Source organism: Pezoporus occidentalis, unplaced genomic scaffold (genome assembly GCF_034315485.1).
Source record: "Pezoporus occidentalis ecotype Australia unplaced genomic scaffold, CSIRO_AGI_Poc_V1 ctg15, whole genome shotgun sequence".
Classification (NCBI taxonomy): Eukaryota; Metazoa; Chordata; class Aves; order Psittaciformes; family Psittacidae; genus Pezoporus; species Pezoporus occidentalis.
In genome coordinates, this window is record NW_026913316.1 from 5,435,291 (window position 1) to 5,460,090 (window position 24,800).

Consider the following 24,800-nt stretch of genomic DNA (forward strand, 5'->3'; position numbering starts at 1 on the left):
TCTGCATTAATAGTGCTTTTTTAAAATTACTATATATTTTAAAATGCTCTATTAAGGGTTCACATCACTTAAAGAACAGTGACCACTGTCTCTCAAATCACTAATTTAGACTGAAATCTTCCTAATTAACACCTATATAAATCAGCAAAGAGTGAAGCTTAAGATTGTCTTCTTCCCTGCATATACAATGGACTGCAGTCTGCTGTAAAATGACTTGGGAGTTGATCCAGAGCTTTACAGATCATTCATGATGCTGTTATTACACATCATCCATGAAGTTAGGAAACACTAGAAAGTGACACACACAGGTACAAATAAACAGAGAATAATTTGATCAAATAGGTCCTGAATGAAGAGAAGACCTGTTTATGAAGAAAACAAAATTTTTCAAGAAGTGTCAAGGTACATTGGATATGTCCTGCCTTTCAGTAAAGCGAGCAGAATCAAACTCGAATACAGAGGCTCACATGCTGAGACTATGCAGTGCATTCTCATATTTAGACCTCACATTAAACACTGGAAATGAAAAAAGCAGATACTATCCTAAGCTTCAAAACTAACACACCAGGTACAAGACAGCAGATACAAATCAATGCAGCAATGACTATTTGAGTTACTACATGATTTTACAGACAGTAATGCAAAGGCTAATTTTTCTTTAGGCTTAAAGCATGGTAGTGCATATGTAAGAAAACTGCATGGAACTATCATTTAGAAAATACTGCAAGACAAAAGTACACAGAGTGAATTGGCTAACCTGTACAATTGTAATCAGAAACAGCCCAACCACTCATCGAGCATTAGTGTCACCCTGAAGAATCCTCTTTGCTAGTGGCAAAGGCTTACAGTAAACTGCTGTATGGGGGAAGACACGAATTTATTAAAAAAAAAAATATTTAACATATATTAAAAACAAACAAATTCAAAACACCAAACCTGTAGCTGCCCTTAGCCTGGTGACCACAAAGAGCTCTATTCTTTCTCCATTCCACCTGCTTCACAACAGACAGCAGCCTCATCGAGCACATCAGCTATGCAGCAGAACATTATGAATCTCCACTAGAATGGGATGTATTGTCTGGAGGATTTACAACAAGCTACTTTGTTTTCCCGTTAATGCTTAATTATGGTCATGTATATGAAGATGGAAAAACAGTTCCTTGCCAAAAGGCAACTGAAGGATCACACTCCTTAACTTCCCTGTCAAAAAGCTACCAGAGTGTAACTTTTTTTTCTTCCTTCCCAAAATAAAACCACCCCCACACGTGTACTTGGAACTGAGTAACACTATATGGCCTTCACACATACGCACTATTCTACCATAGACATTAACATGTTAATTAAAACTCGGTAATGTTAGATATGTATATATACACACACACAAAACCCAAGCAATATCTCCACCTTTTTCTGCCAAGTTATATGAACTCAGCATTCTACCATAATTAGCCTAACATAAATAGCCACTACATCGTCCAAAACTGGCTATGTTTTTTTTTTCCTTGGGCTTCTGTACTCCAACAGTAACCAAATGACTTCAACCTGTTACCTCTTTCACACCAATCCTTAATTCTTCAGGGAAGCGAGGGAAGACCTAGTCTAGCTGCCAGGTTGTTTAGCAGAGAAGGACATTAAAATGAAAATGGTTGTTTGAAAGTTTCTTTTTCATCCTCTCCCAGAATAGCAAAGTCTTGAAACTGAGATCCAGCTTGTGCATCTCCCTCTGAAATAAGCGAGAGGTTTGCATAGAGAAAGGGGCTCCTCTAAGAATCATCTTTACGACCTACAGACCCTTTCCTGCCCTCCGAAAACCTCACTGCCAGCCCCAAAGCCTTAACTTCTGCCTGACCTTCAGCTCCTGGCACTGGTATGGAAATACCAGAAGAGGATAACTGAACAGGATACAACACCTTCAGACGTTAAATCACTGTTGTGGGGGTGTCTAGACAGAAGTTCAGAGGGGAGTTTTAGGTTTAGGGGGAATTTAAATCACAGACACTGTCCCCAAACACCACAAACTCACTTTGTTGAATATAACCCTTTTGATGACAAGGCTGATAGTCACACTAGTCAGCTGGAAGTCTTTTTTCCCCCTCCACAACAAGGCTTTTTTTCCCCAATTAAAGAAGAAAACACAAACCTTTTCATTAACACTAGGGCCATGGTATGGGGCATTTTCCCATCCATCTCTATCATTTTTGTCCCTGTTTATACTAGGAAATTGAATCATTTTCACTAAATGAAAAACAAACATGTTCTTCAATGTGGGAAAATGGTGACTGGTAGGTGCACACATTTACATAATCATTGATTTATGGAATAAAGAACTATATTGGTTTCCAATGTGAAGTAAAACCAGACATACTCCTCATCATAGCTGAGTCCACAGTACTGCAGCGGGAAAGGTGTGCTGCAGTTATAGGGCGCGAAAGGGCAGACTGAAGGCAAACTACACTAAATATTCGGATAGATTTCAAAGCATGTATTAGCAAGAGACTTAGACATAAATTTAAGTTAAAGTTTTGTCTCCCAAATAAAGAACAGTTTTCTGACAGCTCTTTTTTTTCTTTTTTCCCTGCTGATCTTTTGTTTCAATTCTCCTGTTTGGCTACCACTTAACACACATCATTTACTACTCCCTGTTACTCAGTCATGATTGCGTTTCCCATCCAGTCACAATCATCTATTTTGGACTACAGTCAGTGCTCAATACCTGTTTATGTTAAAGGTGGAAATGGAACATAACCCTGGGATTATTGACACCCTTATCATATTGTTTTGCTTTTCTACAGGTCTTTTAGTGGGGTTTTATACTTAAGTCTGTAACTACAATACTGCCAGCAACCTCCTTGTACATGCAGTCATTTTCAAATTTGATGTCTTAATAAAAATATGCCACACAATAATAAGAACTTATAAATGCAGCCTGTACTTTCAATGGAAACAAGTTGCCAGTCACCCCACTAATAAAAATCCTCGTGGCTCCACGACCTTCCTCTGAATCATGGGTAATGAGCAACTAGATGCTAGAATCTCAGAATAACCCACACACCCACGCTACTATGCGTCCAAAGAAGATCATTTCCCAGCAGACATTTGTGGACTTGTTACTAACGATCCAGCTGCTAATTTAGCATCTGCTCTTGCTCTCGGGTTACCAGCAGGTCCCTCCCTACCCCACAACCCCGCTCTGAATGGGTCGTACTCACGCACAGCTTTGCTTCTTTAAACTACATGGGTATATTTAGCAACAGTAAGCGACTTTATATGATAAGAAGGAGGCATGGTTCAGATTAAGTAAGTAAATAAAACTCAATCAAATTAATCAAAAGCAGGCCTTGCAAAACAGAAGTTTTTTTATTTGGTCATTTCAGGAAGGATTTGAGAGAGGAAAAAAACCTTTGGGCATTAAAACTTGATCTAGAAGGGAAGAAAAAAAAATCGTTTCTCCCCCTTTCTCAAAAAGGTAAGTCACTGCAGTTTATTTTAACTAGAATTTCTTCACTATGAAACCAAAACATGCAAGATATGCCATGTATTTCTGCTACATAAAGTGAAACATCTCCTATTTTCACAAATGTATTTTTAAAAAAAATGGATTCAGACATTAAAACATTACTTTCAACTTTGCTGGAAAATGAAACTGTCACCGGTACAATTCAGAACTTTAACTTAAGACTAAGTCAATTTTGTAGATTAAAAGGTCCCTGCTCCTTCTATACTACATTTAATGTCATTACTAAACTGGAACTTCATGACTTATATAACAGTATCATAAAGTTGCACATGTTTTGATTTTGTTTGAAGTTTCAAGGTGGGGTGAAAAAGTAATGTATTAAATCAATATAACTCCATCTACTGAATAGGTACATATTAACTGAGCCACTTTGTGACAAAAATAGGTTAATGCAATGAAGTATTAAATGCTATTGAAAAGAAAAACATTTTTCACTGTAAAAAAATAACTGTATTATGACCTACTCAGTTCTCTCATTTAAGTGTTCACTGAAATACTGCCCTATTAGAATACATTACTTTATGCAAACTGTAATAAAGATGGCACATTATGAATTGCAGACTGATTTAAGAACACACACAAACATAATAAATGAACTGACGCCAGTATTTAGATCTGTAACCAGAGGTCATATGGCATGTTACCAATTTTATATAATTACAAAGGTGTGTATCAGAATACACTTATATTGTCTAAGCTTGAAAACTAAGGGACTAAGTAGGGAAAAGAAGTAATTCTATTCTTACCTAAATCCTACATATAAGCTAAATCTAAGATTTTTAAGTGTTTCTTCTAATATACTGGTTGTAAAATTTACATATAATAATGTAGACCTTTATGATTATTACTATACCTACACAAGTTAACTTGTTATTTTGTGAACACCTCTTTCTCCTCTTTTTTCTGCCGCACAGGAACCCCCAGTGAGAGAAGACAGCAGAGAAAACTGAAAGGTGTAAGTGGAAAAAAAATAATAAAAAATACAAGCAGCCTGAAAAAAGCAATTTACGTATCTGTGCACTTGTAAACCCTTCCTTTATCATACACCCTCTACATGCACTCCCTCGGTCTGCTGGATTTGGGACCTTCTGGTCCAATGTCAGCAGTAAGGACCCCATTAGCAGATCAAAGTGCTGCTGAAGCCTACTTGTAGGGGGGTTACAGCTCTGCCAAGAGCTACAGGCTTGGGGACAAGACCTGGAAGGACCCAAGAGCATGAGACCGAGCAAACCGTGGCCATCAGACAGCAAGCCGTGGCAGAGAGCTCCTTCCACCACTTTCATAATGCAGTCCCCAAGCTGCAATAACTTTACTCCAGACACAAATTCAAGTACACAACCCTGCTCTTCTGTCATGCCACAAAATCAGAAACTTTCAAGAGGGAATAAAAAAAAAATAAAAAAGGCCAAGCCAAGAGGAATAAACTTCACGATCAAGGGACAGTTTCATTTCTTCCAAGTGTTTTCTCCAAGTGGGCTGTATTTACTCTGAGCTCCAGGGACATATACATACATTAAGACAAACTTATTAAAAACATGAAATCTGCAGGCACCACTGCCAAACCACATAAACACTCTCACCATGCCTCTAAATCACAGAGCTATACAAGCTAACACAGAATTTCAGGCAATTTTGAGCCTTCATCAGATGTCCACACGCTACTGTGCATCAATGAAACCAGATATCCCTCATTCTTCATCTCCCACGCATGCTTTGAGGAACACAAGCCACGTCCCAGATTTTATTTCAACTCACAGTACCACCTCCCTAAATAAAGAGAGTTTTTATTTGGGAACACTTAGTTTCCCTGTGTACGGCAAATTTTATAATCTACAAGCTTGCACGGTCTGCCAGATCAGTATCCCCATAAATCCATCCATGAGTGCAACATTTGCTCCATGTAAATAGATTGCAGAACAATTCTGGAAGGAATGGCACAGCTGTACAACACAGTGGACATGCTGGCTCCAGAAGCAAGGCCCATGTAGTAGCATTTATTTCCAGTATTATTCAACACATTCTGCCCAAAGCACACCTTTTCATCTTCCACCTGCAACTACATGTGAAATACGAACACATTAATCCAAAGATAGGCCGTAATTTTTCAAAGAATCCTAACATAGGCACATATTTGATTTTAAATGCTGAGAGAGCCTACAAACCCAGGAGGATAAAAGGAGAATCTATTTTTTTCTATGAGCAGTAGAACAGACTAATGATATGCGCCACTTCTCCCCTGTACCCACTGATAAAAAGGCTTGCTACTGAGATCACCTGTATGCTAGGACTAGAGCTGTGCATGAAGCACTTATACCCAATCCTTCCTTCCAAACACCACTCTCAATCACTTAGTTGCACATGTATTACTTAGTCACACAAAGCAGTTCATACAATTTAATTCTGAAGAATTCAGTACTTTTCTGTGATAAGCACTAAGGACCAAATCACAGGCACCTCAGAAAATGGAAAATGAAGGAATGTGAAATCTCCAATTCATTTAGCTCCACGAATTTTATTAGAAAATTTACCTGGTTGCTGGAACAATACTGTTTTTAGTCTCTTCAGCATCACTATAGTACAACTGAATGCCACTGAACTTACAGTTTTTCTTTCTATACATGGTGACAGTATCCTTGGTAAAAGAGAAAAGCAGCATAGAAAATTGAGAAAAGACCTCCTAGGGTGTTTTAACATTTTAACCGTCAATAATGCTTGGTGAAAGCAATTTAAAGCTGCAAAACCCCTATTGCTGATTTGGGGTTTTGTTTTCAAATAAACAATGATTATGAAAGATTTATAAACATTTAAATACTGTTGCACAGGGATAGCCAGGTGCTAAGTGGAGCATGAGGGGCTTCTCCGACATCTGAGCTTCCACATTATGTTTTCCCAAGTAACTCGGCCCACCCCCTCCTGGCCAAGCCGGAAAGGCAAATTCGGTCTCCACACTAGTGACATGTTCATTAACACCTGCTAGGGAAAAAAACAGCACAGGCTACATTACTTCTCTGAGATTAATCAAAAGGACAAACTACAAATGATAACCCGTAAAAGAGAAGCAAGAGAATGTACTTCCCCTTTTCAGCTATTTGGATCATTCACGTGAAGGGCTGATTTCTACCTGTGCCCCTCGAATGATGGCAGAACAGAGCTCTGCTCCCAGTCCTCCTACATGGCCTCCTATTCAAATCTGGCACCTAAGTTTTGCACACAGAGACTACTTAAGTGAAGACAGCTTAATATTTTATATACAGAACAGTTGTTTGACCTGTAACAACACAAGTAAGTGGAAATTTACATACATAATAATGACTGAAAACCGTTCATACATACACCACTTTTTTAAAAGGTTAATTCCTTCCTTTATTTCTCACATCCACACCCTGCAAAAAAATATCAGCGTTGCCAGTTTCTTTCCAGGTAAATTTAAGCCAAACTGTAAAATATTAAGTAGTTTAGGACCTTCCCCCCCCCCCCCCCCCAAATTCAATACTAAGCTGAATTTTAAAATCTGAAATTATTCTCAGGTAGCAAATTAGTATACAGATAATTGGCAATGCACCACAAGCAATATTTCTTTCCAAGTAGCTGCTTATGAAAATGAAGCACATGGGGAATTTACGGTGCTTTTCATAGCAAGAAATCTATGGTATCTATAAACAGGTTTTATACTTCAGGCAGTTTTATGTTTATAAAATGTTTTCCAGTAAACCTGGATCTCATTTTTAATAGGTTAAAGTATGGGATTTAACCACTTGAATGCAAAGAGATTTCATTCCAAAATAACTATGGCTAATTTGAGAATACACAATTATAAACAATAAACAGTTGTATAGATGAGCAGTATTCTTAAATAAGGCTGGCATAATGGCATGACAAGCTGTGGGCTTTTCACAGAAATATTACTACTATCTGGTCTCCCAAAAAAGAACAAGTGAGAACGGAAACAAGTGACCTCCTTATACTTAACCAGTATGAAAATATTGTTAGTGGTCAAGAAGTCTTTAGCTGTAAAATACTCGTGGAAAGTTGGCACTTTGAAGTCTACCATCATGTAAATAAATACAAGCAACCACAGGCAGAGAATATAGGGAAATATAGACAGTGAATTCACCTGTCTTTACCTAAACACACTCACCCATATTCCCCTTTAAAATGAGATACCCAGGTTTTGTTATGGCAACATAAAATATAAACCAGAAGCCCAGCAAAGAGACAAGATCAGTGTGCACTTACAACTGTTTTACCGATCTGTTCACGCCGGTCCCTCTCCCACCTATTTGATGCAGGAGCAGACCCAGAGACTTCAGCTGAGCTGCTTGGGATTTGCACACCTCAGCACGGCAAGTAAAGCACAGCAAATACAAACCCCACAGGCCCTTTGGCTTAAAAGCTGAATATTAATGGAACAGGAGCACAGCCATGCCTGCTCTCCTCCATGCTAAATGGGTCATATAAATTTAAGCTGCTTCTGAGCAGATGACCAAAGCCCCATTTCCAATATTGCATTAAACAATTAACCAGTGCTTTTGCGGCTCTTCACTCTCTGGCAAGTGCAAGCAGACTCTCAGTCTCTGTCCCAGAAGAGTCAGATAAACCATGGGTACAGACAAACTTAAATCTGCCCAGCCTCTGCTGGTCGTTCTGTACAATACTGTGCTAACAGCCTGTTACTAAAAATAACTAACTAACTAAATAAATAAATAAATAAAAAAGGATGCTTAAAAAAAAAAATAAATCAGTAAATCCCTGGTTTGCCTTGTATGAGGCTGGAGGAAAATAAACCTTTTAAAAAAATTCTTCACCAGAGGTATAACCAATGTTCCCTGAAAGATTAATGTTTCCTGATACCTGTGAGGTTAAAAATGGGGCAAATGCTAGTTGCAGAATAACTGCTCTTTCAGGAAGGTATTCTCTTTTTTCTTACAAACCTGTGCAAGAGTTGGAAGGGAAATATAATTAACTGTATTTATTTAGAAGTTAGGAAGAACAGCAACTTCACTTTTGTCATGAAATAGCTTAATCATCAACATGTATTTCTAAACCTGTGCTTACATAGTCTCTTTCTAGATAGTTTTACAAAGATGTTACAATCTGCAGGACTTAAAATGAAGGGACAAAATAAGCCAATTACATTTATTACTTAAAACTGTATAAAGTATAACTTCTTATCCTCCTCCTAAACACACAGTAATTTGGAAAATCCACAAATCTCTGAATTTAAGATAAAATACTGTTCTGTAATTACACACAGAAGGTGAGGCGTAACTGTTGTTTTCTTTCTTTTTACGTTTGATATTGGAGACTCTATCCATTACACACAGATGCATCTGTGTTTGTCTCATAATGGAAAAGCCAGGTTTGCTAAGAAGAAAGTAATGCTGCATTACCGTATTATATTCAGGAGCAACAGATTTGATCTGCACATAGCAATCTTCCACTTAGCAATGTAAGAACTGGCGTAAAAATACCTTCTGGCCTATAGAAGTCCTGATGGAGTTTGAGGACGATGTCTCAGCACATGCTGATTCCTCCCCAGCATCTCTGTGCCATGCTGACCTTAGGCAAGTCCAGTAAAACACACAGCCCAGCACTGAAGGACCTGCAGCTTCACTAGATACAGGCAGGGTTCGGGACTCAGTAAGGACAGAAACTGGTCCCAGTTTGTCCCATTCTGGACAAGGCACCACTCAAGGAATGAAGCTGCACAACAGACCTTAAGGAGCCGTAAAACAAGACAGTAAAAAGGCTGTGTCTTGAAAAGCAGAAAGCTATGCACATCTGATGTCATAATACTATTTTAGCATGCAGTGCTGCTCTGTGTTGCCATGAGATGACCAAGTGTCTCTCCAGTTCAACACACGCAAAGAAGCAGAGGTAATTAAAAGAAAAAATAAGTAATTGTTTTAATTACAACACCAGCAGTTTAGCAACATGATCTGACCTATTTGTAGCTACTATTTAATGAATTGGTAGAGTCAGTCTTTGGAGCACCGGAAAGTGTCACAGTAGCAAGATTTTAATCACAGCAGAAGCCAAAGGCTGGTCTCCTTCCCAAGGAGAAAGCCATGCTCCAGCAGGGACTGATCAAAGCAGACGTTGAAGTGACTGGGAGCAACACTGCAAGTTCCACTAGAGCAGAGAAAGCCTTGCTGACACTGAAACACGAGCTGCACCACCAGGGAACCCAGGAATAATTTAATTGGTATCCAAGAAAGTTTAAGCTTGGTACCAAGTACCACGAAAAGTTACTCAAAAAAAAAAGACAAGACAAAGAAGGCATCTGGATTCACACCAAGACATTCTCTCATCAGCACCCAGAACCACTGCTGTGCTGTTCAGAAATAAAGCACTGCCACAAGAGAGATCAAAGAAAAGCACAGAAAACAGGTTTTTTCTTCAAATTTGGCTGAAAGTCTTTACTGATTTTGGAGACAAACACTTGTGGCATGCTTAGACAAAAACAGAAGGGAAAATACAAGTTCTGTACAGTAAGATCACACATGCCATTCTTGATATATTTACCTATGTGGTATTTTTGCTGCATATGCCATACACTGACCTCAAACAAAAAAAGAAAAATGCAGAAAGAAAAGCTATTTAATCACATAAATAAGAACAAAATAAATAATGTTCTATTATAAAATAACTTGGAGGTTTTATTTATCTTTCTGGAACATGCTAAAGCAGGAAAAATCAATTGTTACTGTAACTCAACAATACTACACAACTGAAATAAAAGGTGGAGTAGTTTGTTAAAGGATCTTGCACAGAATTCACTACTTTATTTTCTTTCAAGAGACCTCTAGGATGAGCACAGGAGAATGCCCACTATGGGGTGTGTGGGGTGGGAAGGAAGAGGCAAGTTTTTAAAACAGAAGTAATCTAGATAATCTAAACCAGAGCTCTTTTGCAGCTTTCCTCTTGTGTCCCTGGAGAAGTCAGCGGATTTGACAGAGCTGATTCTGCATCTCGTGGATGTTACGTACACAGCAGCATGAGGACATTCACACAACCTTGGGAGGACAAACTCCTGCTCACGTCACCACCACACCATCTCCTGACACCACATAACGCAAGTATCAAGGAGAAATCTTACTCCCAAAAAACCAAACTGCCTGTTCCCTTTTCAGAGGAAGGGGGACCAGCAGATTACCAGGAACAACTCTCAGACCTGAGAGATGGCAACAACCAATCAATGATGCATTTATATCCAGGCCCTTGAATTTCATTGTTCCCTAGTCTAATTAAACCATTGAAAAAATATTCACAAAAAGTATTAATATATATTAGAAATAACATATAAATAATAAATTATATAAAATAATTATAAATAATATATATATTAATTATAAAGAGGTCTTACGATGAATGGCAGTGCATACATTTATTAAAACAACATCTGAAAATTCAGAATGCATCTCATCAACCATCAATGTTACCCACTTTAAATCTCTACACATTTGTGTGGTCTTGCAAAATAAATAAGTCATTAACCCTCAATTACTGAAAAACAACAGAGTTCTACCTTTCTGGCTCAACTTCACAACAAAACATCAGTAACAGCTGGATCAGATCAATGTGCATTTATATAAATAAAACCCAACACACAGCAAGGAAAACAGGTACGGCAAACAGAGAACTGTACTGCTTGTTGGTCACCCTTGGTGAAAACAAAAAGTAACACTTATCTGATTAAGTACTTGTAGATTGGTACTTGCTGTTGAACCTTGTAGTATGGCTATATTTAGAGCACTGATAACATAAAATGTAATTTTCTTGCTCAAGCTCCATGCCAGCTTCTTGCTTGAAGGAAAAAGGAGGACTCCAGGCTGCTGGGTGGTCCTGGCAATTCAGTGTAGTAAAAGCTACTGCATATTTAATCCTCAGACCTTCCTGTGTCAAGTAGGTCCTTGATTGTGGGTTTTCTGTAAGCAAACTCCCTAATTACCTGGCTGCTGATTACTTAGGTGAAGGATTCTCCATCATGCCTACTTATCTGTTCCACTTTCCATGCACCACTGTAACCCACAGAGAGAGGCAGAGAAACTCACAGATCAACCTTAAAATTTATGCACAGGTCAATCACCTTTAATAAAAAATAAGACAGCAGAGAACACAGAACTGAACCCAAAACCACAGTCCCATCTACTGCACCTCTGCAAGTACCTCAGGCCCAGCTTACACCAAGTTCTCAGTTTAGCTGCAACTTTCCTACCTGCCTTAATGATGCTCACTGCTTTAAAGAAGAAATCATATACCAGGTTCTATTATTTTTTGACTACTAAAGAAAGCTTTATAACTCACATTTCATGACTGAAACTGTCAGAGGAGACCAACAGCTCTCTTTCATACAACACATCTGATGAACACACAGAACACAGCTTAACATGCAGATATCAGTTTGAATTTATAGGGTCAGCAGCAAGAAATTAATTTTTTTGTCCCACAGATACTCCCAGTCCTTGAGCTCTAGTAACAGCCAAGGAACACAGAAATAATGTTCTCAATCCATTTTCTTCCCCATTTCTCTGATTACGACAACTACTCTGCACAAATGCACAGCATCTTAGGCAGCTCATTAGCTGGGGGATTAATGAAACCAAAAAGACAGTTATTTGTGGTGCAAAGGGACTACAGTGGGTAAGAGACACTGTGTGTGACTGCCATCGCAGCGTGGCCCTGCCACGCAATCTCTGTGACTCACCCCTTGGCACGGGTTGAGTCCACAGCTCATTGCTGACACTCTCATGCTGAAACTATGACAACAATACACTATTCCCAGCACTGCTTATTTAATGATAAGCAGCCTGGCTCACTGGGCAACTAACAGCTCTGGAAACACTCTATACAGTAAGAGGATTAATATGTTAATAAGGGTTGTAATTTCCATTAGCTGGAAATGCAGCTACTTTTAAAAGGTCCTTATATCATAATTTTAGCTGGAAACACAGATTTTAAGTCTCTCCCAATTCCCAGCCTCTAATACAGAACCTGGCTTAATGTGTTATGGAAAAATAGATTTCTAAAGACCCCTCAATCTCTTAGAAGCAGCATTAAAGTGTGAAAGCTGTCAATTTTCATGGAAACCACAATGCCAGAGCAACACAAAAAGCTGCAGTATACAGAATGCAGTGCTTGCCAGAAAATCAAGTGTTTGCTGATGCTAACAGAGTAGCTAAAGGCCAGACACAGGGGAATACTTGTTAAGGCACTGAATTGCGATTCAGGAGAAGTGAGGTACTTCCCTAACTCTGCCACAGGCCTCCTGGCTGCTTTTGGAGCACGTCATGCAAATGTGTTCACATTTTTGCCTATATAAATAAAATGGAGTCTCCTACACGTAATTCTTTAACCCAGAAGAATATTGTTAGGAAGCCTTCACAAATGCTTGTAAGAAAATTCAAGTCTGTGACAACAGGATAATTCAAGTCTGTGACAACAGGAGTCTTTAAGCATTTAAAATACCATAGATGTTTAAGGATCAATACATATATTCATGAAAATTCTCATTCCCTGGAATGCAAAAGGAAAAATCCCTTCATTCTGGCTATAATCATGCACTGCGATCTGAATTATTCTGCAAAAAGCAATATACCACTTCCCTAGCAAGATTAAACTACACACAAAGCAGCCATCTGTTTAGGGAACTGACTTCAAAATAGGTATTTCAATAGTTGGTTTTCCTTAATGGTCACCATCACCTAAAGGTGAGAGTGCTTTAAGTTGTAACTAAACCCCTTTCTCTCCACCTTTATCTAGTGCAACATCCTGAAATTCACCATACTCTGCAACTTGCCCAGACGGGGTGGTAAGTAATATCTGTCCCACCAAAACATAGTGCTACCTTCAGCAGAGCAGTAAAGTGTTTTCATCAAGATAAGCAATTTAACGAAGATGTAAACTTACAGGAGCAAAACCTGCAGACAAATGAATCTGAAATTACAAGGGAAAGACAGGAAGACTAAACAAGACAGGTGACAGCAGGGAAGAGAAGGTTCAATTTCATCTTACAGTAGCAGGAGTGGCATAGAAGAACAAGATGAAAAATTACGAATGATATCAAGAGGAAAGAAAATAATGAGAGACATGAGTGGGAGATGGTGAGGGTGAAAACAAACCCTGAATATTCTAGACAGCCCAGAAATGGAGGGCCATCTATTTCATCCTGTACTCTAGTACAAAACTAAGTTTGCTGAAAGAAATCAAAAGGAAAAAAAGTGAAAAGAAGACAGGAGAAATGGGACATTGGAATTCAGAAAGAACAGCTGTCAGGACTGGATTACACTGCATTCTAACTCACCATTTAGCTTTTTCTTACAATTACCTTGCTTATCTTCAGCAACCCTGAGGTATTAGTCATGAACAAAAACACGGACGTCTTCCACCTCAACAGTTATATCCACAGAGGTGAAAAACAGTAAAAACTGCCTTGTTCCATTTTACACAAAAACATGCACAATTCTTGTGCACCGTTACCAGAATTTTATGTAATGTGATGTATTTCCACTGACAAAGAAAAAACTACTCTGGACCCAAACTACCTGTGAGAGGAAGATAGGGCTGACATTGCCTGTGGTACCAGAAAAACGTATTACAGAGAAGCTCCTTGTCTCAGATGTACACATAAGAAGCGTTGCCTGAATTCTATGGAAGCAGTGCACATACCAAAAGGAACACAGCATAAAGGATAATGTCAAAAGCACAAGCACCAACCTTGCAGCCAGCCAAGGCAGCAATCTCCAAAGCCAGTACTACACTGCTACTCTACATTTTTAACTGCAGCCATCGCCCATTGCCATCCGGTACTCTGCATGTTACACAGAAATCTCGTATTAATACAAACCAGAGGAAACATATGCAGATAGCTCCATTTCCCAATTTTGATTTAAAAAATTAACTACATCGTTGTTTCTTTATACCCTAAATCTTGTAACATCTGAAGGTGTAATATAGCGTAACCAGTGTTATAGACACTCACACAGATGTTCTGCTGAGAACTCTGCCCTCCAGGCTTTTCCAGACAAGGTTTACAAATAATACCCTGAGCACAGGCACAGGGTATTTCTTTTCCTCTTAAGCTAGATGTGCAGTTTCACAAAGTAGCCCACTTAACTATGCAGAGAGGGCATAAAAGAACGGGAAAGGTTTCAACAAGTTGAGATGGGCAACTTGCTCTGCATCTGGGAGTCTGCTTTCCCTGGTTCTGCATGTAAACATTACTGACATTTCACAGACTTTATCTGACTTCCAGGGCCGCTTCAATCCCACAGGTAAGTCCCTCCAAAGCAGGTGTGCTAATGTGCGCCTGCCTTTGTTAGTACTATTAGGCCCTGTGAGACAGGGAAGGAGTTAAAGCACAGAAAATAAAGGTCCTACTTAAAGAAAACACTCATACATCTTGTTTAACACAGAGGCTTTCCCCGCATTTGCTCGACACCAGAGGAACCACAGAACAGTTTGGGCTGGAAGGGACCTTAAAGATCATCTAGTTCCAGCCCTCTGTCACAAGCAAGAACACCTTCCACTAGACCAGGTTGCTCAAAGCTCCATCCAACCTGGACCTGAACACTTCCAGGGCTGGGGCATCCACAGCTTCTCTGGGCAACCTGTGCCAGTGCTTACCACCCTCATAGGGAGCTCTTCTGCGCTCAGACATAAAGGCATTAAGAAGGAGCCATGAACTGTGGCTAGTTTCCATGGGAGATAGATAGGAGATGCTTTCAGCAACAGGGGGAAGATGCTCTTCACCTTGTGAGGCTCCTAACAGGGCAGAACAGAACTGACCCTTCCAAGTCCTCATTTTAAGCTTGGGCCTGCTATGCCACTTATGACCAATGAATGTCTGTCTTCCCATGTTAGGTCAAGAAAGTCAACGATCAGAACATCCAGAGAAGCCCATCTCTGCTCTCCTTAATGAAGTAAGAGCAGATGCAGACACCAAAGCAGAAGATTTTAAACAAGTGTATTTCTCTCTTCTAGCACCCATTTCAGGATCATAGAATAAATCCTAATTCCTGCTGCTGCTGCTTCTGCTGGTTGTCTTAAATTCACCTTCGTAAGCCAAAATAAATGTTGATTAAATAAAGCACTGTGGACTTAATAAAGCTTTAGAAAACTCATGCCTACCAATTAGCAGTAATAAAATTCTTGGTGCTGAGAAATGGGAAAAGCTCTGCAAGACCAGTACAAGCTGCAGTTTTCCTTTGCCATTTAAAACAAAAAAAATCCCACCATAGTGTCCCACTTTTAAATGCAGGTCTCAAAGAGCCGCACTATGAAACACATGTAGTCAATTTATCTGTGTAAAGCACAGCGCAGAGCCGCTGTACCCTGTACCAAACAACATGTTAAAACTGTTCAGTTTAACAGAGGAAACTCATAATGTTGCTGTTAATGATTTACACAGACAAAACAAGTCTGACTAAATTTTGTTAAAAATTGTGAAGTTGTGGTCATCTTAACCTCCCTTTCATAACTGCAATCAATAAACTGGAAACGTGCATAGCACTTCTTCTGCCATGAAAGGAAGGTGTTTCTGCCACAGCAGCCTTAAATGCCAATGTTCCCAGCACTCTCCATAGATGTAGCTCACACGTGGATTCATACAGAAACCAACAAGGCCAGACGAATCTGTCCTCTTGCTGCACTTCCCTGGCCCTAGCTGATTTTCTCATTGAGTGAATAAAACCTGATCAGGGGCCAAACACCTACCCATTTCCAGTATGGACGTTAGCAACTCAGGGAATTACAAACCGTTATGTGAAGCTCACTGCTAATAGCACTGACACATCTAGGCTGGGAACCTGTGACTTGCAAGAAAAGGCAACAAGCAGTATTTAAAGACATGAAACCAACTCAGACAAAACAGACTGGAAATCCCCACTGGTGCACATGATGGCGTTGTCATCAGCTTCCAGGGAAGCGGATTAGCACCCACACACTTTGCTACACAATATTGCAAGCACATCTTCACCTTAGGACTGGATTTGCCTCCTTGAGCCATGTCAGGAAGAATCTGGCTGAAGTTAATGCAGTTACTGTAATTTCTGATCATATATGTGATATCAGAATCTGGCCGTGAACAGGTTTACACAGATGAAACTGGCTATGCAGGATTCAGGAGGTTTGGTCAGAAGCGTCCTCAAACAACAGTGCTCATCTCCGAGATACAGGGACAACACGCCTTCTCACTGGAAATTCAAACTGTTTAATCAATCTTTAGAAACAGCAATCGAGGCAATTGCTAATCAGCACTCCATCCGAGAAATGATAGCTACTCTTCAAAGCACACATGTAAATTGGTATCCTAGATCTCTTATTTACTGGGATTTTAGAAAGCAGATGTACTATCGTATCACCTAAACATAGACAAGGGAGGTGCATTGCATCCACTGCTCTTCACAGCAGGTGAGCATAAAAGGTCATGATCAAACAGGCTGATTTTTAACTTGAGTTAACCATTTTATTCACAAAAACAACAACAACAAAAAAAGCAAGTTATGTCATACTCTGCAAGCCAAAGAAACACTGCACACGTACAGTTTCATTACTAAAGCACTAGCAACAACATAATTCCTTCACACAGTGCTCCCTGTTCTACTTTCCGAGTTAGGCACTGCAAGACTCTATCAAACACAGAAACTAAGGAAATTAAACCTAACAAACTCTGGTAGCCCATCATAACATACTTTAAAGCTGTTTTCTACTTCGCTGAAAATAAATTTAGGGCATAAACATTATAAGTAAAACTATAAAAGCTACAGAAGCAATCACAGCCTTTTCCAGCCTGCACAGTGTGAAGTAGAGCAGTAAATTGCAGCGAGCAGACAGCACAGCTCTTAAAACTTGCCCAGCTCCTGCTCTGACAAAAGAGACCGCTTGGGACTTCATCTTGCTGCTGCTCTCATCCCTTAATTAACAGACTAATAAATCCACTGCTAGCGTGTTCTGTGTTTGCCTGACAAAAACCCAAATCCACCTGTGGGTCACCCAAGGGCTGACTGCTATTTAGCACTACTGCTGCGAAAGCGCTGCCTAACACGTAGGACGGGGGGCACCTACAGCCGCCCAGCCCACCAACCTCTGACCATTTGGAGCACTTTTAACTCGAGGCCGGCAGCGCTCTGCTCTCCTTCCCCCCGCCAAGGCCCTGCCGTAGGGCAGCGGGACCCACGGCCGAGACGGCTGAATGACCCTTTTGGAGGCTTCTGGCGGCTGCGCGCTACCACCCAAGCCAGCGGGCGCACCGACCCCTGCGGCCGCGGCTCCCTCCGCCGGACCGGGTGCGCTCGCTTCGAGACCCTTGTGCTCCCCGCAGCCACTGCCCCAGCTCCGAACCTCGGCGGCCCGTGCCGAAGGGTGTAGGCGGCGACCGCCTGCCCGCCTCAGCGCCGTGGCGCGCCTGGCCAGCCCGCTGCAAGACATGACCCCCAAAGCAAAGCAAACCCCGCTCTCCAGCCGCCCCGGTCTTGCAGGCGGAGGGGCAGCGGGGTCGGAGCGCCCCTTGCAAAAGGAAAAGACGAAGCAGCCGTTTTCCACCCTCCTGCAGCCCGGCTCAGCCTGCCGCCGCTCGCCCCGCTGCCCGGTCGTGTCCCCTTCTCCCCTATCGGCCGCCACCCAGGGTTGTGCTCAGCACGGCGGGGTCGACACCTGCGCGCCAGCTCGGAGGGAGGCAGGGAAAGCACGGGATCGCAGCACGCCGGCCAGCACGGCCGGTGTCGCCGTCTGAAGCCGCTCCTGCCCGCGGAGGCTAGCGGCGGCCGGTCCGGCCCGGGGCTTACCCAGTGGGAGGCTTGCAGGCCCCGGGGCGCACAAGGGTCTCCATGGCTGCGCCCCTCTCGCCACTTCTGAAGGGACGGAACGGGCCGGCAGCGGGACAGCGGCGAAGGTCGGCAGCTGGGGGATCCAGAGGGAGGCAAGAGGGAAAACGAGTGAGCGCCGGCCTCCCGTCCGCCCGGCCCAGCTCCCCGCCCCGCCGCCGGGCGGCACTGCCCGGGGCGCCGCCACCCACCGCTCCCGCGGGCGGGGATGAGGTGCCCTGCCCAGGCGGCACACAGCGGCCCCCGCCCGCCCGCCCGCCTTAGCAGGCCGGCAGCGGAGTATTGCCGCGCCCCGCGCGCTAGGGGCTCAGCTGCGTACGCCGAGCAGGAGGTTGCCTGTGCTGGGGTCAGCGGCGGGGCGGGCAGCGCTAAGGAGCCCGGCGGACGCTGCCCCCTCAATGGCCCGGGAAGGTGGGTTGCTGCCGGCCCGTTTCCATGTAACCGGCCGGGCCGACCCCGCCGTGGCGGGGGAGAAGGAGGAGATGGGAAACTTGGAGGATTGGGACGCGACAGAGTCCAGCTCCTGCACCCTTTTCGCTATGAACTTGGGCAAACCAGAGCTTGCCCGAGGCAGACCCCCGCGGGGAAGGGGAGTTTTTCCTGAGCTTCCAGCCCTGCCCAGCCCCTGGTAAAGCCACCTGAGGCTCGGCTCTCGTTACTTTTACTCTCACAGATTTTTTCTGTGTTCTTAGAGGTGGCACAAACAATTTTTTTACCATTAGCATTGGCTTTGGTCGAGAGAGGGGCTGCAGGGCAGGGCTCTAAGTGGTGTTTCACCCGCTGCACCTACAGCCTCACGCCCCAGGCGGGGCTCACACCGAGCGGTGTGAAGGCCCCACCGGCACGGCCTTCACAGCATGCTGAAGTCTTGGGGTGCCGTTTCAGAGGCATTCCCGACCTGCCGCTTCCCCAGGGGAGCAACTGTTGTGTGTGAAAGAACCCAGCTGGAGGCGGGAGCCCGGCTTGTGTTACTGTAGCTTGTGAGTGCTGTCCGCTGTGCCCAGCGTTGGGAACCCTGGCCTCTCTTGGACATGTAAGGATTTCTCTGCTCCCCTCAAGCTGTCTCCATTTTGCTTTCCCTGGCATTTCTGGCCATTATGGGAGGATGATGGAAGAGGCCTCAGGCCGCCAGGCAACATGGGGACTGCAAGACAGGAGCAAGCAGGCTCAGTAAAGTGGTGGTGAGAAACTGAGGTGGGGGACTGTGAGGGGAAGGAGGAGGTGCTGCCTGACCTGCCTTTTCACCCATCTGCCTTGGAGACAGTCCCACAGGTTCTGGTTAATCAGAGAAGTTCAGATTAGAAGGGACCTTAGAGCTCATCTAGTTCCAACACCCCTGCCACAGGCAGGGACACCTTCTGCTACACCAGATTGCTCAAAGCCCCATCCAGCCTGGCCTTGAACACTGCCAGGGATGGGGCAGTCACAGCTTCTCTGGGCAGCCTGTGCCAGGGCCTCACCCCCTTCACAGGAAAGAATTTCTTCCTCTTATCTAATCTACATCTACCCTCTTTCAGATTAAAGCCATTCCCCTTTGTCCTGTCTCTACATGCCCTTGTAAAAAGTCCCTCTCCAGAATCCTTATAGGCCCCCTTTAGGTACTGGAAGCTGCTCTGAGGTCTCCCCAGAACCTTCTTTAATCCAGGCTGAACAACCCCAGTTCTCTCAGCCTGTCTTCCTCACCCCTTTTCTCAAATGTTTCCTTCTCCTCAGGGAAGCATACGTCTTTGAGCATATTCTTGAGCACCTATCTTTGCATATGCTGCCCATTTGAAACTGTCTTGCCTAGCTCAGTGACCAGAGTAAATGCAAGCAGCTGCTCTGGCTCCAAAACCAAGTGTTTCTTGCTCAGCAAGCAAGAGTTGGCAAAACTGGGTCAGAAGCTGCATGTGAGTGATGATGTAGCTGTCTGCAAGGAACTCGCATCCCAGGCAGATTGGAAATATTTTGAAACATTCAGACATTGGGTTAATTTGCCAGTAACAGAAAGGAAAAGGATGCATTCACCCTTTCTACACTACATAAATGAAAGGTTACTGTAAACACCCACCTTTGTCTTGTACCAAGGCTTATGCATTATTGTAAAAGTATTTATTTCCATGCATTTACCCCAACATATTACAGCACACTTATTGTCATCTGTAATATTGTCATCTCGCACTTTGACAACCTGAGGTCTCCCCTTAATTCCCATCTTCTCAGCTAAGAATGCTGCTTTCAATTCCTTCCTCTCTGTCCCTGACATGTACAGATGCTGAAGGGCAAGAGGCAGCTGGCTGTCCTAGCTGTATGTAGAGGAACAAATACACAAATTCATAGAAGCAAAACATTGATCTCTAATTTCTGTGTTACCATGGGTAGAAGTTGACTAAGTTGCCACAGTTTAGTAATTACCCTGGTTATCTGAGCCACACGCATATTCCTAATTTGTGCCCTCATAAAAATAAATAGGGTATCTTACATAGTTCATTTTGCAAGCGGATTATTTCTGACACTGCTCACTGTCAGTTACCATAGCTTCAGGAATGAATGGTGATCTGTTAAATCATGGGTGAACTTGATTTCATGGCTCTGTTCATCAGCTATTTTGTCATTTTTTGTCTCACCTGAATCTAAATGAACTCCTTCCTATCCTGAAATAGACTCATGGGCACAAAACCTCTCTGGAAACTCCCAAACCTTCCCCTGTCTGCATCGTTAGCAAACTACACAGATATTTCAAGAACCTGAAAGAGCTTCCCTTGCCTCAGCTGTAACTTCTTTAAAGTGACACACCTGAGCAGAGGTGTAAAGCACAAAACAACAAAATAGTATTTGCTTATTATGTTCACTTTTTATATAGCACAGCAAAAGAGTGAAAGCCTAGTAATCACTGAAATAATAATCCTATACATCTCCAGAGTGCGGGAGCACTGACTGCCCATGGCCCCAGTTCTTCAGTCTCTTTTAGCTGATGAAATAGCTGGGTGAAATGCAGTGAGCACACTCTTGAGTTCAGCACAGGAATCTGCCTTTCTCCAAGTTCCTTGGCACCGGACCCAGCTCCCCCAAAAAAGGGCAAAAGGGGCATTTCTTGTGTGCATTGTAATCCCTACAGTCGGGGTGCTGTGCTCATTTTTTAGGAAAATGGCATTCGTTTGGAGAGGGGCTCTATGAGTATTTGCCAATATCTCATAAAATGTCTCTGAGACTATGTTCAGCTTGCCTGCGCTGCTTTCATCCTTTTCCTGTCTGTATAGCTTCATCTCCATTTAGATGAGCCTCCTCAGTGTATTTCCTAAGAAAATTAAGTCAAATTAAGTCAGATGACAAAATCCTTGCTCTAAAATAGTTTAGACCTTTAAAAATAAAAAAAATAATCACCAATGCAATTTCACATTTCTGCTCTTACACAATCTTCAAAACATTATTCCTGGTTTTACTCATCTTCACTGTTCGTAGTTTTACTGAATCAAACCTTAAAGGTTACATTTTTCTTCTGCTAAAACTCTGCAATGTTTCAGGAATTTGAGTTTATAGTATAAACTTAACTGAACATGTAAGGAATCTAGTAGGACAAGTCTAATACCAAAGAATTTGTTTCTTGTTGAAAAAACAAATAACTCATCATTAGGTAAACCAGAGCCTTCTCTCTAGTCTAGCATGTATCTCTTCCTGCAATTTAACTGTTTGAGGACTATCCTAGAATTGGAAACCAGATTTGAGCTTAAAAACCAAAGCAAAAATAACAAACTCAAATTTATAGCAGAAAAAGCAGTAATTATTGTAGTTACATTTAGTTAGTAGCAAACACACATTTTAAACCACATAAATCCTAAGCAATCTAGAAATTGCAATTGAACCATTAGTCTCTCTAAGAGAGTTGACTTAATGTACAATTGCAAAATTCCTGGCTATGTAATTACAGCAGTTGGAGCTGCATAGCCTCAAGCTCACAAAATTTTTATTTTGCTATCTACAGAAAAAAAAAAAAAAGGAAAAAAAAAAAAAGAATTTCAGGCCTTGCTAGACCATTTCCTTTAGTCCCAGAGCACCCTTAATTCAGAAAGTTGTTCTGGGATTTGGCCCTATGGGTCCTATTATTTTTATTAGGAACCTGAAATAACTGAGCAAATGATACCAATTTTAGAGGAATGTGTCGAAATAGCAAATAAAAACCATGAGTAGGTTTGAACAAATATCACATCATTGCTGTTCTAGACAAGACTAACACAGTATTATCAAATACCCCTGAAGAGGCTGAGTTTGCTTCAGAAAGGCACCATGACTCCATGACTGAGGCACTCAAGGGTGAACAAAGATCCTGTGCTTGGGTCTGCCCATAGTCACATAGAAAATCACGGACAAGTTCCTGGTTCATCTTTCTTTTTCTCTTACTCATCTGGTGTCACTCTGAGGAGCCTCCATTGTGACTCAGTGCCAAACTGCACTTCTGCAGCATCTAGAAGAGAGCAAAGACACTTCCTACCCTGGGCAACCTGAGGTTTTTGGAATAGAGATTTTAGTTTTCTGCATGGCTTTAGAGACTTACATGTAAGAAGTCTGTGATATCAGTAGAGGTTTCCAAGAAAAGACCCGAAAAAGATATCAATTATCCAAAACCATGACAAGCCATCTGAAAGAGCATGTGGTTACAGATACAGTTTTATGTAGCTTTAGGTGAGACAGCTCATATTATTTCTGCGTTACCAGGTAATTACCTCCTGTATATGTAGAAATACTGACGCTTGCCCTTTGTCTTCTCTCTCAACCTGTTCTGTTTTGAAAGATAGATCCCATCAGAGATTTTGTCTCCCAAAACTTCCTGAAGTAAGTGAAGGTTAGGAGGACTTTTGGCCTTAAGATGCCCAGAAAAATAAATTAGGAGTGTGATGGAGAACGCTAGAGGCTCTTTCCAAGTCTCTGCGTGGAAAATGCTGCTTTGCTTGACTGTGCACGCCTGCCTTCAAACTATGGTGTGGTCTGGAAAGGGGTGAGGTGGAGAGAGAGACAGCGCAGCACAGAGATGAGCAGATGTATGATGCATTGTCAGCCCAACGCTGACACTCAGGACTCACAAGGCAAATCGAGCACTGTCATGCCAGGTAAAAATATTATGGAAAGAGGGTGTCCTTTTGCCTTAGACAGGATTTCAGAGCACACATGCAGAGCAGGGAATGTGATGTACATGAACAGTGATGAGGAAATGGTTTAAAACCAGGATGAGAATAGAATAAGAGGAATTTCTGTGAATGACACAGTCATTAGGAAATTAAAACCAGGTTATTTTAAATGTGGCTAAAAGTGGACATGGCAGGCATAACCCAGACTGAAGCTGATATGTCTCTATAATATGCTGACACAGTCTTGAATGTAAGCACCACAGAACTTTGGGGATTTTTTTTTTTTTTTAAAGGTTAAGTATTGATTACATGCTATTCTTCCTCTTTTTTTCCCCCGACAGTTTGCTTTTGGGGGAAGGTCTGTTGCTTTTCCCTACCATTTTTTTTCTATATATTTTTGACAAGTAGACTTCTGTTTCCTCTCTTTTCTACTAATCCTCTTATATGCACTTTTTTTTTCAGGATTTGAAACCCCAGTCCTAGTCTGCAGTTAAACTGACATTAACGAAAGAATATTTACCTGGACAGACCCAGTGGGCTGGCACTTGTGTTCTTGGGCTCAGCTGTGGTGAGAAACTTCCTAGGCAAGATGGTAATATCCAAAATCAAAAGAGTTGCATGGGTCATACTCATCCGAGAACAGTGTTAGAGAAGATAACACCATTATCCAGGGAAAATATAAAATTAGCCTTGAAGCCCATGTCACTTTATATGACAGAAAAGAGCCTTTGGGCAGTCTCGACCAGCTTGCAAACAAAATTCATATTAAAACATTAGCTAATTTATGTAAATGTATCTTCACTGTACTGAGCTGGGTAAACCCAGCTACAGCTATTCCTCACTATGAGGTTTTTGCTGTTTGTTTGCCATGCCAAGGAGAGCCTGAGGTTGCCAAAGCAGCATTTTAGAAAAGAGACTCATTGCCTTCCAGATGCTGGTACCACTAAAACCCCTTTTGCCTCCTTCTTAAATGAAAATAAGTTGTACTATGCTTAGAATTACCCACTCTTTCAGCATTTTCATGAAAGAGAAGTAGAGCTCTTGGGCAGCTCAGCCCAGCAGAACTAGCAGAAAGAGAACATTAATGAGCCTTCTGCATCAATAACTTTCACAGAACTGAAAACAATTCATTTAGAAGTGGAATGAAGCCATAGAAGAGCACTTGACTTTGGCATGACACTTTTCCAGTCAATGGGGTACAGACAGGGCAAGTTTTCATAAAGCCAGGCAGGACTGACATCGCAGAGGTGATGCAGCAATTCAGAAAACAGAAAGCTCCCTCTCTGTAAGGTATGGACATGGCGTGTTCCCAATTTTGTTTACGCCACACACAACACCATGTGGCTCCACTGTTGCAAA

The 24,800-nt window shown here is 42.1% G+C and overlaps 1 protein-coding gene across 10 annotated transcripts in view; it reads right to left on the reverse strand.

Moving 5' to 3' along the window:
- Nucleotides 1-18,589, reverse strand: part of COBL (cordon-bleu WH2 repeat protein) — a 159,206-nt gene extending 140,617 nt beyond the window's left edge. For 2 of the 10 annotated variants that reach the window (XM_062610920.1, XM_062610925.1), the window contains exon 1: nt 18,301-18,545. In XM_062610920.1, coding sequence (XP_062466904.1) covers nt 18,301-18,344 — 44 coding nt within the window. In that variant the 5' untranslated portion in view covers nt 18,345-18,545. Of the gene's footprint in view, nt 1-18,300 lie in introns of all 10 variants that reach the window. The other 8 variants (XM_062610924.1, XM_062610923.1, XM_062610926.1 and 5 more) reach the window with 7 other exon arrangements.
- Between the last annotated feature and the right edge of the window lie 6,211 nt (nt 18,590-24,800).